The sequence below is a fragment of the Crassostrea angulata genome, chromosome 2, assembly GCF_025612915.1.
Source record: "Crassostrea angulata isolate pt1a10 chromosome 2, ASM2561291v2, whole genome shotgun sequence".
Taxonomy (NCBI): domain Eukaryota; kingdom Metazoa; phylum Mollusca; class Bivalvia; order Ostreida; family Ostreidae; genus Magallana; species Magallana angulata.
Window position 1 is genome coordinate 75,410,333 of NC_069112.1, and position 14,195 is coordinate 75,424,527.

Consider the following 14,195-nt stretch of genomic DNA (forward strand, 5'->3'; position numbering starts at 1 on the left):
ATGAACATCTTTTTTAAACGCTTTATTTATGCTCGTTAGATATATTGTATTTTAGCTTGCAATCAGAGGAAGTATGGAGAAAATTGCAACATGCGTTGTGGACACTGTGTTAAGTCAGAGCAATGCCACCACATCAATGGGACATGTATGAATGGTTGTGACAGTGGCTACGAAGGGTTAAACTGCACAGACGGTGAGTTTATAATAAATTTTACCTAAAAGTAATAATAATTTTATAGCTAAAAATTGCTGATTTCTGTTCATTTTTATTCAGAATGTGACGATAAACATTACGGACCAAATTGCATGGAAATGTGTAATATAACGTGTAAAAGCTGCAACAAATCGACAGGAATATGTGACAATGGTTGTCATCCTGGATGGAGGGGACTCTTTTGTCAAGAAGGTTTATAAATATATTAGTCATTCGCTGTTTTGTTTAAAGTGATAAATACTTTTACTTTTCAAGAAATAGACAAGCCTTTTTGCATATTTGTTTTCAGAATGTATAGCAGGTTTTTATGGAGAAAATTGTAACAATAGTTGTGGACATTGTTTGAATGAGACAGCATGTCACCATATCAATGGAACGTGCGATGTAGAATGTGACCCTGGGTACCAAACTCCGTACTGCACAGAAGGTGATGACTATTGTATGAATACGTCTAATAGATTTAACATCTGTTTAGAACTTTAAATCTAATTTTATCGAATAATATATAAAAACGATTTGAAAGTTATCTTAATGCATATGAAACATTAAAACATCGTATGCATAGGTATGCAATTTTTTTTCATATATTTAAAAAAAATCAGTAACTGAGACATAAGAATTTAAGAAATCAGTACACATTTTCTTGATTGCAATAATTATTTATATACATAATACAAATGTTGTTCTTATTCCTACTATACCTATGGACTCGTGTAGGTAGACAGATAACACTTTTTTTCCTAACAAAGATAAACTTAATCACGTTGAACAAGTCAAACTGCATTCATCTTAAAAAGACTTACATTAAAAAAGCATTTTGTTCTGAATTTATTAAAATAACATTTTTTTTTCTTGCAAAAGTCAACAATTCTACAGTCAACGGTTAAAATCCATTCTAGAATATTTTTTGGTCACTACGAATTGTAACATTTTGTTTATTATTATTAGTTTTATTTGGGGAATATGGATCATTCTTTAAGTATATTGAGGTGGTAATCTCGGTCAGGGGGGAGGGGAGGGGGGGGGGTAGTCAAATCCACTAAAGCCCAAATGGCTTTATGATAGATTTAATCACGCCCCAACCGAAATTGTCACCTCATAATAATCAAAGAATGATTTCATTTTACTTGTATTTATATAATTTTCAGAAATTGTTCGATTGAATACTTGAGAAGAATTAAGCAAATCCCATTTGCACCCGTATTATACCTCATTCGAATTTATTGGACTTTATAGTACAAAATCTAAACGTAGTGTTATCACAGGTGACACTGAAAATGTAAATATTATTATTTCAATTCAGAATGCAGCGAAGGAAATTACGGAATGAAGTGCACCGGATTATGTGGGTTCTGTTCCAATATCTCCCACTGTTCTCATGTAGACGGAACATGTCGGACCGGATGTAGTCCCGGCTACCGACATAATCTCTGCAAAAAAAGTCTGGTTTTTGTTTTCCTTTGTGGTCGACTTATATTTATTGATTGATTAAAAAGTATTGAGATTGATTCTTTAGCATAATATTTTGTAACATTTTCAATCCATGCTTTACAAAGGAAGGAATGGATTACTTATAACATTGCTGAATCAACATATTTTTTAGTTTGTCAGGAAGGTCGATTTGGTCAAGACTGTGCTTTAAAATGCAACACCACTTGTCAAGGTTGTAACAATATCAATGGAGTTTGTGACACTGGCTGTAAAACTGGTTGGAAAGGAGTCTACTGCCATGAAGGTTTACTAGTGTGATGGTTTTTTCCTTATTTTTATTTTAGAGTCATTTCCCTTTAACCCGACCGGGCGTGGTATGCACGTGCCGGGACTGAAGAGCCCGACTGGTCGGGGTGTTTTTAGTCAGTCTTTAACTTTATTATATCAGATACAGATCCACTTTCAGGGATTGGGGCTAAATTTCATATTCATTTTATAGTAACGGTAAATATCACACTCCCCTGGATTTTAATATGATACTGTTTCATACCTGTTATGTTAATAATTGTTTATGTCTGTTATTTATTACAGAATTTAATTTCTAAACACTGAATATATATTCGTTATCCTTTTGAACTCGGATCACATACATATGTACGGGACTTAACCCCTAGACGGTCCCGTTACACTTGAATAACATGACTTTGACAAAACCAAAGTTCCTTATTTCGAAGAAAAAATTGTTCTAACTTAATACTCATTTTGAATATGTTTGTAATTATTTTAACTTAGAATTACCCCAAACGAGTAATGAAGGAACAATAATTGGAGGATCAATAGGTGTACTTGTCATTCTGATAGCAGTATGTTTGATAGTGCTTACAATCATAAGACGGAGGTAAATTGGTTTTCTTTTCTTTAGTAATACAGATGATAGACTTAAAGAAAGTTTGCTACTTGAATATGTGAATTGTTTTTTTTAATTCAATTTGGTATGCTGCATATTATAAGTTGTAGGACTTTAAGCATAGTTCTCTAAGTAGAACTAAATTCAACGAATTGGTTTCATATTTAACGTGTGTGCGTTTTTTAAAAAAACTTTAAAACACCACATACGATGGAGAACAACTTTAATCGGTTTTTACCTTACATTTGTTTTGTCTTTTTTTCTATAGAAATCAGAAAACTAAACAGAAAAATGTTGATAGTCATTTCAACGGTATGTTTTATTCACAATTTTTAATTCAATTAGGTAACCAATTTTAGGAACATTGAATAATTTCTATGAATAAATATTCACAGGAAATCTAATTAGCAATACTGAAATGGTGGTAAAATCCAACAGTAAAGACTCAGATATGAACGATAGCAACGACTATGCAAAACTTGTACAACCGACTGATAGCAACAAAGAAGAATGGAGCGAGAACCCCATAGGGGACAATGACATATACATGAACGAGCAGTTTACTCCAAACATTCCAGTAGATCAACTGGATTCTTTCATTGCAGAAAAAAGAAGTAAAGGAAATGAAGGATTTAAGAGAGAATACGCGGTATGATCAAATTGATCCTTTAAAAAAAATTGGTATTAGTAATGAATCAGATTTTAAACATTTTCTTATGACTTGTAACGCTTAGTTTTTTAATGTAATAACAACTAAAACCCTTTTTTAATATACCATACGTCATATTTTACTTTCTTGTTCTGTTCATTTGTGTAATTATTTTTTACGGTTTTTCAAATAAATTTTGTCTAGGGTTGATTTCACATTTATTTATTTTATTTTTCTAAGAGAGATTTAATTGAGTTTACAATTAACAATAGGGTCTTCCTTCGGGTGAGATACGCTGCTGTGATGCCGGAAAGAAACAAGAAAATATAGCAAAGAATAGGTTCAAGACAACATTCCCATGTAATCATTTCATTTTATATTACCTATGTTATTCACATAATTTGAAATCTGCAGGTTTTTTAATATTGCTTTTTTGCATTATACAGTTTCTTTGTTTATATTATATGTATGAAACAAAACCGATTATTTGATATTTGGTTTTTGTATCTTAAAAATCGTGTATGATTTGCTATTGAACTACTGTGTCTTTATTGAAAATATAGATGACCATTCCCGTGTAAAGCTACATGTAGATGACGAATCATCGTCGGATTACATTAATGCAAACTATATTGACGTACGTATACACAGTGTTTCCTAAATACAAATATTAGGCTTCAGATACACGAGGTATAACATCAGTTATATTATTTTGGCTTGGTGGTCGTGACCATTTCAAAACTATATAAAGATCATTATTAAGGGGGCTAGGGGTAGCTGCCATTTTAGACAATATTGATCTCCTTTAAAAGAAGAGCTCCATATAAAGATAATGGAAAATGATAAAATTTTATATTAAGATATATGAATTTTTTTTTATCAAGTAGTAGTTGATAGCTTCAGAAAATGCTTATGAAATTTTCATATAAATCTGATGGTTTCATATTATATTATATTTTGAAGCCCCAGCCTCCTTAAGAAAAATTTTGTATAAAAACCTGCATGTTGTGAAGCTGAAACATTTTTTCTTTGCTTAATGATAAGTTGCCGCTAAAAATTCAGATAAGAAACTTTAAGAAAATTTGACGGCCAATTTGTTGACCACCCTGCCTTCTTAAATATGTTATACTATGGGCATTGTTTCTATAAAAAAAAAATTGTAAGACAACCTCTGTAAAAACCGTTATTTATAACATATATCTTTTTCTTACTTAATGATGAATTGTCGATATACAAAAATCAGATTTGAAATCAAGAGTAAATAAGACGGGCAATTTGTAGAACAACTTGCCCCTTTAAATATGTTTGGTTTTTAATGGTTATTTTTTTCTATAATGAATCAAACGTTATATGAAGCATAAGTGTTCAATACAATGGTTTTATGTATATCTTTTTCTTTATCTCAGGGACACAACAGACAAAAAGAGTACATCGCTGCACAAGGTTAACTTATCACATATTTCCCTGACGTTAGTTTGAAATGCAAAAACAAAAATAAATCAAAACGTTTAATAAACATGTATTTTCTTAAACTGAAATAAAATATTGTAAGAACTTTTTGGAAAAACTTTTTAAAGATACATTATGAAAAGTTTTATTTACGTGACATGTCATTCTTTACATTCCATAGGACCAAAAGCCAATACTCTTGCTGATTTTTGGAGAATGATTTGGCAGGAAAACGTGGCTACCATTGTAATGCTTACTAATCTTAAAGAAGGAGAAAAGGTACGGATTCATTAGTTATCCAAAATAGACAGTGGACAGAACATTTATCATTAGGATAAAAGTCCGTTATTTTTGCTTTATCCATGAACTTATGAAACATTTTTGTATTACGAAAATAATATTTTTTCGATTACAAACCGAAAATTAGCATTTTTAGAGAGTAAGTTATAAACATATTAAAATAAACTTGTAAACATTTTTTAAAAAATATTCAAGCATGAAAGACGCTTCAGTAAACGAATCTTAGACAATTTGTACAAGTAGCAATGGTGAACGTTTTCCTTTTAGGAAATAACATGTCTGTTGTTTTATTTTATCAAAAGTAAGGCATTGAATTTTCGCAGTTTAAGTGTACCCAGTATTGGCCGGAAAGAAACAAACCATTTAGTGCTGGGCCAGTGTTGGTCAAACTGATTGTAGAGAAAGAGTACGCCTTTTACATAGAACGGAAAATGTCAGTTAGCAACAAACAGGTTTGATCTACTATAATTATTCTAAATGTTATTCCATAGAATAAAGTGTTTCTATTTTACATTTTTACATTTGTTATCCTTATCAAAAATAATCAACAAAACATTAGTTATTTATTCATTATACATGGATATAATATATTATATACATTATAGCCTATTACATGGGGCGTTTTATAATAACATGCAAAGGCATCTTTTAATCTTCTATAGATGCATTCGTCTCTGCATCATACTTTTTTGTCAACGTTAAAATATTGATAAGCAAAGCAAAATATAGAAATTAACATTTTGTAGTTCATATATTTGAGTCCTCCAAGTACATATATCAGTATTGTTATACTAGTTTTACGTTTACATTTTGGTAAATAGAAAACGTCATATCTGATAACATATTAAATACCATCATAAGCACAAGTTTTAGAAAATGTAACGTAGCTTCTTATTAATTACTTTGTACGCTGCTGAAGGTAGTAGACGATGCTATTAGTTTTTGTTTTATTGTTAAATAGTTAAAGTACAGATACATTACGTTTTTGTTTTTCGATATCTTTTGCTAAAAAAAGGAGTTTATTTCACATTGAATTTAACGTTGTGTTATTAAAGACAAAAAATGTTGACAGAGATATATGTATAAAGAAGTATAAAAAATAAGTAATAAAAATATAATACATGAGTTTTATTAATTTATTGGCGATAGTGGCCACGACTGCTTGATATTAAAAGGTATACAGAATACAAGGTGAACCCTGGGTCCAGCTGTTCACCCGTAAAAAACCATAACAAATATCTATATGAACACTACTGGCGGGATTCTTTTGTTAAAGAAAGTGCGTTTTCTTAACATATTGTTTAACGTTTAGTTAGAGAAGACACAGGTGCTTTATTTTTTTTTTAGTTAAAGAAGACACGCGTGATTTATCAGCACCACTACACGGCGTGGCCTGATCACGGAACCCCAGAATCATTGTGCTTGCTCACGTTTCACAACCACGTGATCAGCAAAACTAATAATAACACGAATGTACCCACTGTTGTCCACTGCAGGTAATTAGCACGCATTAATAGCACAATTTCGACTCCTGTTTAACATTGTGTCACTTATTGTTCAACTCAATGAAATACACTCGTCTGTATGTGATGTAATAAAGCACAAAACGTTTAAACAAATACATATGTTTAAAAAGCGTATTTACCTCCTTTTTATCAATTCTACTCAACACAATTTTTCGTAAAAAAGGTTTCATTTTATTCCCTTTTTAGCGCGGGTGTAGGGAGGACCGGTACCTATATAGCTCTGGACGCTTTGTATCACATGGGCAAACAGACAGGAACAGTCAACGTGGTGGAATTTGTCAAGAAAATGAGAGGAAACCGAGTGTCTATGGTCCAGACATTTGTAAGTTTACTCTGAAAAGCAATTTTGTAATAACTATGTAAAAAGTATCAGTTACTAATTTTGTAATGTTTTATTTGCAATATTACAGGTGTTTCTATAGAAAAATAAATGTGATTAACAAAAGAAAAATAAAGGTAGCTTTTCTTGGAAAGAAAGTACAAGAGGTATATAGATAGCATTACTAAGTACATTGTATTGATTTTATAGGAACAGTACACTACGATCTATCTTGCTTTGAACAACATTTTCAAAGCTCCAATTAAGATGGACAATTCCACAGACGTTTTCTTCAAGGCAGAGAAAGCTATTCAAGGTGCACAAGCCACCAGAAAAGAATTCCAGGCAAGAACAAGAACACTCGGCTATACATAATTGAAAGCTCATCGATTTTAATCTAATTTTAATTGGAAACCCTTTTAATCAAGAGAATGCTTTACATGTATATCTACGTAAGTGAAATTAATTTGATGTTTCCAGCTTCTTTTAAATGTTCGACCAGCATACACGGGAGTAGACTACAAGATTGCGAAGCAAAACTCAGCAAAAAACTGCGCGGACACTATTTTGCCACGTACGTATTCTAATTAGATAATAAGTGTGGTCATTATCTGAGAAAAAATTCAAATATATATTTGAATGTAATTATTTTTTTTCATACAACTGTTTATTCTATGACTTGCACATAATGTTCATAGTTGCATAACAATCAATACAAAGTGATACAACGTGTTAGATTGAATATCTTAGCTTCATATGAAAACATAAATATTTGCATATTGTCCCAAAGACTAATAACCAGGTATTCCTGCAAAAGCAATTTCATGTGTCAATAATTAATTGTTTCTTAGTTTCTTTTTGTGTGTGTGTTAAACCAAAACCTAATCTTTCTTCTACAGTTGATAAGTATAGTTTATTTTTGTCATCGTCGGTATCAAACAGAGGAAATTACATCAACGCTATCGTTGTACCAGTAAGTACATGATATTTTTAATCTAAAACATTTAATTGTTTTGATTTATCAAATGAAAAAATAAAAATTGCAAATTATAATGTAGTCATTGACAAACGGAAGGCGGTTTATTGTGACAAAATACCCAACACCAGATGGCGCTGTGGACTTCTTACGTCTGCTCGATGACCACGAGTCTGATACAGTAATATGCATGGACCCTGTTCAGGATATTGATTCGGTATGAGAAAAACAAACATATCGCAATAAAATATTTGATTGGTAAAAGAACCGGGTTTTTTATTCCTAAACATGTTCGACTATCTAAAACAAGTTAAACAATTATAATCTTAAAACACTTAAGCATTCTATATTATACACTGAATACATAAGGATATATTGATGTCATGGATAGTTTCTTTATGATATAGATGTGTTCATATTGTCAACAGATTCGCAGTTGGTTGCCAGATGCATCCTCGTCAACGGTCGTGACACCTTTCACAGTACACTGTCAATCAAAGTCAAAAACTGACGTCACCTGTCACCTTATTGATATTGTTCAAGAAAAGGTACGTTTTTCTTTATATTTAGAAACTTCTACTGAGGGTGCTAATCGCTAGCTGGCTAATTTGTTACGATATCAATAATTTTACCATAAGAAAAAATATTATGTAGAATAAAAAAAAAGTTAAAAAGATACTTCTGAAAAATATGTCGCAGTAAATAGAAGAACAAACTAGACACGATCTCGTTGCGAGCAACGAGGAGGTCTTCCGTCCGATTTTTAGAAGAAAATATGACATCATCGACTTTTGATTTTCGACATCAAAACATGATATGGAAAAAGGAGTGAAGTACTAATGCTTTAAAGTATTGCTTTTTAGTTCTATTACATTGCTTTTTAAAATGCTTGCATTTCTTCCAAATAAGATTGAAAATATTAAACTTGTTACATCTGGTCCCTAAAAACCCTAATTGGGTAACGCAAGAGCAAATCATAATATTGTTAGGATATGTAGACGTATTATACTTAATATAGCTTTAATAACCTTTCACAAGATGGTTCTCATTAAAAGGTTATAGATAAACGACTTTAGAGCCCTTTGATCCCCTAATTTAAAGGGCCAGCCCCTTTTTCTTGGAATCAAATGAAAGTACATTTAATTCTGAACACATTTTGTTAACAAGTGTTTAAAAATTCATTATCGTTCTGGAGATATATGAGAAAGAAGGTTTTAGGGGCCGATCCCTTATCTCCTTAAAGGGGCCGTTTAACGAAATTTTGAAGGTTGCATTTTGTTAAGAACATTAATTTGAACAACTTTTCTCCTGTATTGCATTACAAAATATTTTTCCTTTCTGAGATATGGGTGATCGAAATTTTGGACTTTTGGCCCCTAAAAACCCTTAATTACGTAACACATAATGAAATCATTACATTGGTTGGATACATAACTGTGAGAACAACATATTTGCTTCTAAAACCTTTCACATAATATCTCTCAGTAAAGGGCTACAGATCAAAGACTTTAGAGCCCTTTGGTCCCCTTATTTGAGGGGCCAGCCCCTTTTTCTTGATATTAAATGAAAGGTCATTGAATTCTAAACAAATTTTGTTCAACAAGTGTTTAGAAAACCGATATTGTACTGTAGGTATATGAGAAAGAAGGTTTTAGGGGCCGATCCCTTATCTCCCTATAGGGGCCGTTTAACGAAATTTTGAAGGTTGCATATTGTTAAGAACATTAATTTGAACAACTTTTCTTCTGTATTGCATTTCAAAATATTTTTCCTTTCTGAGATATGGGTGATCGAAATTTGGGACTTTGGCCCCTAAAAACCCTTAATTACGTAACACATAATAAAATCATTACATTGGTTGGATACATAACTGTGAGATAAACATATTTGCTTCTATAACTTTTCACAAAATATCTCTCAGTAAAGGGCTACAGATTAAAGACTTTAGAGCCCTTTGGACCCCTTATTTGAGGGGCCAGCCCCTTTTTCTTGATTTCAAAGAAAAGGTCCTGTAAATAGAAACTTTTTTTACATTACATGTTTTAACAAAATAGTTTTCAGAAAAGAGATAATTAAAGAAAACCAGTAAAAATTTCGATGTTTTTTCCATCTCAATTTTCGGGTCCAGGCGAGCTTCGGCGCCTTTCAAGACAGATCAAAATGAAAATAAAATTACAAATCTACATTCTTTTGTCTACTATCCCTGAAAGTTTCAACTCGATATCTTTTATAGTTTAGGAGAAGTTCCACGGACAAGCAACCCCCCTAAAAATCGCTAAAACGTCAATTTCTCAAAAACGGAAGTGACGTCATCAATATAATAAAAAACCTATCAGGTTTTGATCATTATCTAACAGATCTGAAAGTTTCATGAAAATCGGCCGAGCCGTTTCTGAGAAATCGCGTGCACAAAAATTGTAAGAAAAAAAAGAAAAATAACTAGATACGATCTCGTTGCGAGCAACGAGGAGGTCTTCCGTCCGATTTTTAGAAGAAAATATGACATCATCAACTATGATTTTTGACAACAAAACATGATATGGAAAAAGGAGTGAACTACTAATGCTTTATTGTATCGCTTTTTATAAGTTCTATTTCATTGCTTTTTAAAATAAATGAAGATTGAAAAGATTAAACTTGTTGACATCTGGTCCCAAAAAACCCTAATTGGGTAACGCAAGAGAAAATCATTATGATTTTAGGATATATAAACGTATTATACCTAATCTAGCTTTAATAACCTTTCACAAGATGGCTCTCATTAAAGGGCTATAGATAATTTTTTTAGAGCCCTTTGATCCCCTAATTTAAGGGACCTTTCATTTAATATCAGGAAAAAGGTTTCTTGATGTTAAATGAAAGGTCATTTAATTCTGAACACATTTTGTCAACAAGTGTTTAAAAATTCGGTACCGTTCTGGAGATACATGAGAAAGAAGTTTTAAGGGGCTGATTCTTTATCTCCTTATAGGGACCGTTTACGAAAATTTGAAGGTTGCATATTGTTATGAAAATCATTTTGAACAATTTTTTTTTGTATTGCATTTCAAAATATTTTTCCTTTCTGAGATATGGGTGATCGAAATTTTGGATTTTTGGCCCCTAAAAACCCATAATTAAGTAACACATGATAAAATCATTACATTGCTTGAATACATAACTGTGAGATAAACATATTTGCTTCTATAACCTTTCACAAAATAACTCTCAGAAAAGGGCTACAGATTAAAGACTTATAGCCCTTTGGTCCCCTTTTTAAGGGGCCAGCCCCTTTTTTCTTGATATTAAATGACAGGTCATTTAATTCTAAACAAATTTTGTTCAACAAGTGTTTAGAAAACCGATACCGTTCTTGAGATATATGAGAAAGAAGGTTTTAGGGGCCGATCCCTTATCTCCCTATAGGGGCCGTTTAACGAAATTTTGAAGATTGCATATTGTTTAAAACATTAATTTAAACAACTTTTCTTCTGCATTGCATTACAAAATATTTTTCCTTTCTGAGATATGGGGGAAAGACATTTTGGACTTTTGGCCCCTAAAAACCCTTCATTACGTAACACATAATAAAATCATTACTTTGCTTGGATACATAACTGTGAGATAAACATATTTGCTTCTATAACCTTTCACATAATATGTTACAGTAAAGGGCTACATATTAAAGACTTTAGAGCCCTTTGGTCCCCTAGTTCTAGGGGCCAGCCCTTTTTTCTTCATATCAAATGAAGGGTTATTTAATTCTAAACAATTTTTGTTCAACAAGTGTTCAGAAAATCCTTACCGTTCTGGAGATATATTAGAAAGAAGGTTTTAGGGGCCGGTCCCTTATCTCCTTATAAGGGCCGTTTAACGAAAATTTGAAGGTTGCATATTGTAAACAACATTAATTTGAACAACTTCTCGTCTGTATTGCATTTCAATATATTTTTCCTTTCTGAGGTATGGGTGATCGAAATTTGGGACTTTCGGCCCCTAAAAACCCTTAATTACGTAACACATGAGAAAATCATTATATTGCTTGGATACATTACTGTAAGATAAACACATTTGCTTTTATAATATTTTACAAAATATCTCTCAGTAAAGGGCTTTAGATAAAAGACTTTCGAGCCATTTGGTTCCTTAATTTAAGGGGCCAGCCCCTTTTTCTTGATATCAAATAAAAGGTCACTGAATTCTAAACACATTTTGTTCAACAAGTGTTTAGAAATCTGTTACCGTTCTGGAGATATATGAGAAAGAAGGTTTTAGGGGCCGATCCCTTATATCCTTATAGGGGCCCTTTAACGAAATTTTGAAGATTGCATATTGTTAAGAACATCATTTTAAACAACTTTTCTTCTATACTGCATTTCAAAATATTTTTCCTTTCCGAGATATGGGTGATCGAATTTTGGACTTTTGGCCCCTCAAAACCCTTAATTACGTAACACATGGAAAAATCATTACATTGCTTGGATACATAACTGTAAGATGAACATATTTGCTTCTATAACATTTCACAAAATATCTCTCAGTAAAGGGCTACAGATTAAAGACTTTCGAGCCCCTTGGTCCTCTTATTTGAGGGGCCAGCCCCATTCTCTCATTCTCTTGATTTTAAAGGAAAGGTAATGTAAGTAGAAACTATTTTTACATTACATGTCTTAACAAAATATTTTTCAGAAAAGAGATAATTAAAAAAAAACACGAAAAATTACGACGTTTTTTCCATCTCAATTTTCGGGTCCAGGCGAGCTTCGGCGCCTTTAAAGCTAGATCAAAATGAAAATAAAATTGCAAATCTACAATCTTTCGTCTACTATCCCTGAAAGTTTGAACTCAATATATTTTATAGTTTAGGAGAACTTAGAGGGACAAGCCACCCCTCTGATAATCGCTAAAACGTCAGTTTCTCAAAAACGGAAGTGACGTCATCAATAAAATCAAAAACCTATAAGGTTCAGATCAGTATCTATCAGATCTTAAAGTTTCATGAAAATCGGTCAAGCCGTTTCTGAGAAATCGCGTGCACAAAATTTGTAAGAAAAAAAAAGAAAAATAATAATAACTAGATACGATCTCGTTACGAGTAACGAGGAGGTCTTCCGTTCAATTTTTCAAACGATACCATTAAAATATCAATGAAATTTCAGAATTTCCACTCACATTTCACATACAGCACATTAAAGATTTAATGTTTTAATCCCCTAAAAATTCCTAATTACGTCATCAATGGGTGTGGCTGTGAGTTTTACAAACTGATATTGTTACGATCAACAACTTTGCTTCTATAATGCATTACAAAATCTTTATTGTTTTTAAGTTATTTGTAATAGAGTTTACGAGTGTCTTGGCCCCTTATTTAGGGGTCAGCCCCTTTTTCTTGATTTCTTTGAAAAGGTCTTAAGAATACTAACATTTATTGTTCTTACACCCATCTAAAATTGTTGATCATTTTGAGACACAAATGATTGAATATTTTAGGGGCCAGCCCTATAGATCCTTAATGGGGACAGAAATTCGTGTTTTGATATGTGGAATCGATTAAAATAATTAATTCAAACATTTTCTCTTCTATGATGTCTAACAAGATATGTCTCCTTTTCTAGATATATTGCGTCAAAGTTTAAGTATTTTGGCCCCTAAAAATCCCTAATTACGTAATAAATGGGCGTGGTAAAAATTTTTTCTAATTGATATTGGTACGATCAACAACTTTGCTTCTATAAAGCATTACAAAATCTTTATCGTTTTTAAGTTATTCGTAACAGAGTTTAAGAGTGCCCTGACCCCTGAATAAAGGGGCCAGCCCCTTTTTCTTGATTTCTTTGAAAAGGTCTTAAGTATACTAACAATTTTTGTTCTTACACCTATTTAAAATTGTTGATCATTTTTGAGATACAAATGCTTGAATATTTTAGGGGCCAGCCCTCTAGATCCTTAATGGGGACAGAAATTCATGTTTTGATGAGTGGAATTGATTTAAATCAATAATTCAAACATTTTATCTTCTATGATGTCTAACAAAATATTTCTACTTCTCTAGTTATATTGCGTCAAAGTTTAAATACTCTGGCCACTAAAAATCCCTAATTACGTAATAAATGGGCGTGGTAATAATTTTTTCTAATAGATATTGGTACGATCAACAACTTTGCTTCTATAATACATTACAAAATCGTTCTCGTTTTTAAGTTATTTGTAAAAGAGTTTACGAGTGTTTTGGCCCCTAAATAAAAGGGCCAGCCCCTTTTTCTTGATTTTGTTGGAAAGAACTTTTGATTTTCTACCACTTTTGTTGTATATGTCCTGACAAAATATCAACTGATAAAAATATATAAATCAAAACGTGTGAAATTTTTGAATGAAAATTCGTACCCAATTTTCGTGCCCAGGCGAGCTCCAAGAATCGGCGCAACAGGCATTAAACAACTATATG

General features: G+C 32.0%; 1 protein-coding gene across 1 annotated transcript in view; it reads left to right on the plus strand.

Moving 5' to 3' along the window:
• Positions 1-14,195, plus strand: part of LOC128171492 (uncharacterized) — a 61,451-nt gene that overhangs the window by 39,181 nt on the left and 8,075 nt on the right. Inside the window, exons 13-32 of the mRNA XM_052837259.1 lie at positions 56-193; positions 275-406; positions 504-641; positions 1,518-1,655; positions 1,818-1,949; positions 2,438-2,543; positions 2,821-2,864; positions 2,948-3,201; positions 3,474-3,561; positions 3,765-3,838; positions 4,608-4,644; positions 4,832-4,929; positions 5,274-5,402; positions 6,298-6,446; positions 6,663-6,798; positions 7,006-7,140; positions 7,276-7,369; positions 7,695-7,768; positions 7,854-7,988; positions 8,200-8,319. Of these exons, the coding sequence (XP_052693219.1) occupies positions 56-193; positions 275-406; positions 504-641; positions 1,518-1,655; positions 1,818-1,949; positions 2,438-2,543; positions 2,821-2,864; positions 2,948-3,201; positions 3,474-3,561; positions 3,765-3,838; positions 4,608-4,644; positions 4,832-4,929; positions 5,274-5,402; positions 6,298-6,446; positions 6,663-6,798; positions 7,006-7,140; positions 7,276-7,369; positions 7,695-7,768; positions 7,854-7,988; positions 8,200-8,319 (2,351 nt within the window). The remainder of the gene's footprint in view (positions 1-55; positions 194-274; positions 407-503; positions 642-1,517; positions 1,656-1,817; positions 1,950-2,437; positions 2,544-2,820; positions 2,865-2,947; positions 3,202-3,473; positions 3,562-3,764; positions 3,839-4,607; positions 4,645-4,831; positions 4,930-5,273; positions 5,403-6,297; positions 6,447-6,662; positions 6,799-7,005; positions 7,141-7,275; positions 7,370-7,694; positions 7,769-7,853; positions 7,989-8,199; positions 8,320-14,195) is intronic.